The sequence below is a fragment of the Postia placenta genome (assembly GCF_002117355.1).
Source record: "Postia placenta MAD-698-R-SB12 unplaced genomic scaffold POSPLAscaffold_14, whole genome shotgun sequence".
NCBI classification, from domain to species: domain Eukaryota; kingdom Fungi; phylum Basidiomycota; class Agaricomycetes; order Polyporales; family Adustoporiaceae; genus Rhodonia; species Rhodonia placenta.
Window position 1 is genome coordinate 375,026 of NW_020169845.1, and position 2,395 is coordinate 377,420.

The window sequence follows — 2,395 nt, forward strand, 5'->3', positions numbered from 1 at the left end:
TCCGCGTCTGCACCTTGTTTTCGGTAATGAATCGCTTGTTGATAAACTTCGTGGTGGCTCCGCTATCCACCATAGCGATTAGGTCTTTGTGCTGTCTTTTCCCTTGAAGTCTTACTGGAATGTGAAAGTGCTGGGACCCCTGGTCCAACTCGTACACCATTGCAGTTGACAATACATTATACTTATTACATGATGACACTCGCGGCCCGACGCGTGCGGCACGAAGCGCGGACTGGATCAAAAACCCTCCTCCTTCATCGCCCGATAATGCTCGAGCTCCTCGCGCATCGACTTCACCTGTGCCATTAAGTCCGCCAGCTCCGATTGCTCAGATTTCGCTGAAGCGGCACTTATACTTGCCGAGGGTGTTGTCGTGACGGGGGCGCTTGTCACAGCCTGGGTGGAGCCCGAGGCAGCCGTAGCCCGCGCGTCGGCGCGTTTTGTGTAAGGCTTGTCCTTACAATTGGGGCACTCGAAGCGTCGGTACCCTTGCTTCCCACAGCCGAAGCATGTGCCGGGGAAGTTTCCCTTTCCGACGGCCGCATTGATGCTGGCCGAAGCTGCGTGCGTCGAGGGTGCACCACCACGTGCCCCACCGCGTCCTCGACCTCGGGCCGAGAAGAAGTTGTTTAGCTCGGGCCGACGGGCCTGGCTGATATCGAGGATCTGCTCGACTTCGGTGGCGCACTTCTCAGCTGCTTGCCACGTGGTGAAGGTCTCGAGCTCGATCTTGCGGTATACGCGGGAGGGGATGCCGCTCAGGTACTTGTCGCGTAGCTCCAGGTCCCCATACCCAGAGCGGTCCGCTGGACCCTTGAACAGCGCGGAGAACTCCGCGGCAGTGCGTTTTTCGCGGACCGACTTGTCCGCGCAGAGTTTCGCCAGCTCTACTTGTGCTGCCGCCTCGTCGTCGAGATTTCCGAAGCGGGCCCTAAAGGCGGTGGCAAAGGCCGCTTCGTTTGCGAATGGGGTCGTGGCCCCTTGCACTCCTATCTGCACCGACACGAGCTGAGCGAAGTAGGGAGTGGCCCAAGCGAGGGCGTCTCCATCGAGCAGGCTAAGTGCGACCTGCACCTTGAGTTCGATGGTGGTCAATGATGTGTTGATCAACCAGTAGATGCGCAGCTGCGACAGGAACCGGTTGCACTCGATGATGGTCTTGCCATCGTAGCGGAGTGGGAGGAGGAGTTTCAATGTCTCCTTATCAGGGGCAGCAGCAGGAGAGGACATTATCAGCGGCGAGGGGGACAAAGGACTGCCCGCAGACGGAGGCGACTGTTGTGACTGTCCGCTGGGCGGACTTCTCGGGGAACGAGTGCTTGAGCGGCCTCGCGGCGGCGACGGCGGTGAAGTCGGTTGAGGAAGCCCGGAGGCGGGGTTACGTAGGACAGGGACTGGAGTCGAGGCAGTGACCGCTGACGACGAGCTGGCCCAAGAATGCGGCGGAGTGTCGCGGGGCTCGGTTTTGGGAGGCCTTTCCAGCCGCGGCCCCAGGGAGGGCTGGGGGATCGCTTGAGGGGTCGCTGAAGGCTGTGCGACTGCCTCAGTTCCTCGAGGGAGATAGGGATCTCCTCGCGCTTGACCTGTACTGGCGACAGGTTGGGGAATGCGGGTGCCTGGCGAGGCAGGTCGGGATGGGACGGGAGTGACGTGGCGAGATGTAGACCTCGAGGTGCCAGCGTATCGGAGTGCAGGGCCGCTGGGGTGTTGGACTCGTCGGATTGGCACGTAGCGCCCTTCGTCTTCGTTGGTGGTGATGGATCGTGGGGTTCGATTAGGGCACGGTTGCCGATCACAGCTGAAGAAAGGGGCTAGGTTGCCGTTGCGGTCTGGGTCGTCGCGAGAGACGTCGACCTGCTCCTGGGTGTCGAAGGCGTGCTCAAGTCGAGAGCAGTCGAAGAATTCGTCAGCCACGGTGATGGGGGGGGAGGAAGGGGAGGTGCGCGTGCTACAAAAGGCCGTATAAGCTAGCTTACACCTACGGCGCCCGAGGTAACACTAGGGTTCGCAATTCACGTGGGGCCCAGTACTGCTTTTGGCTAGTATGCAGCAGGAACCTAAGCCACGCGTCCGTGAGGACAAGTACCGCCCACTGAAGTGCAGGTACTGAAAAGTTCGTTCCCTAAGTGGTGGCGATGTATAGTACGCTTATCTACGTATCGTAGCGTATAGTAGGGGTGCGCACCACCCAACCTGTAGGAGAGGAAAGATGAGTGTTTTTGTTTTTGGAACGCCGGCAGCGTTGGGGAGTTTCGACCTAATGTCGCGACTTAGGGTCAAGTGACAGGGGAAAACCAAATGCTGGGGGCGTTCGACTTATCTTACCGAAGCGATGGTGAGCTAGGCTCAAACCTAAGGCTAGGGACAAGTAAATGTATTAGTTAGTAAGGTAAGA

General features: G+C 59.0%; 1 protein-coding gene across 1 annotated transcript; it reads right to left on the reverse strand.

The window, feature by feature from the left end:
- Positions 1 to 237: 237 nt before the first annotated feature.
- POSPLADRAFT_1153530 (hypothetical protein) lies at positions 238 to 2,116 on the reverse strand (the record flags this gene model as incomplete). Its single annotated transcript, XM_024486755.1, has 2 exons — positions 238 to 1,948; positions 2,058 to 2,116. Coding segments are annotated over 2 exons (1,770 nt in total), but the record flags the coding sequence as incomplete, so codon positions are not given.
- Between the last annotated feature and the right edge of the window lie 279 nt (positions 2,117 to 2,395).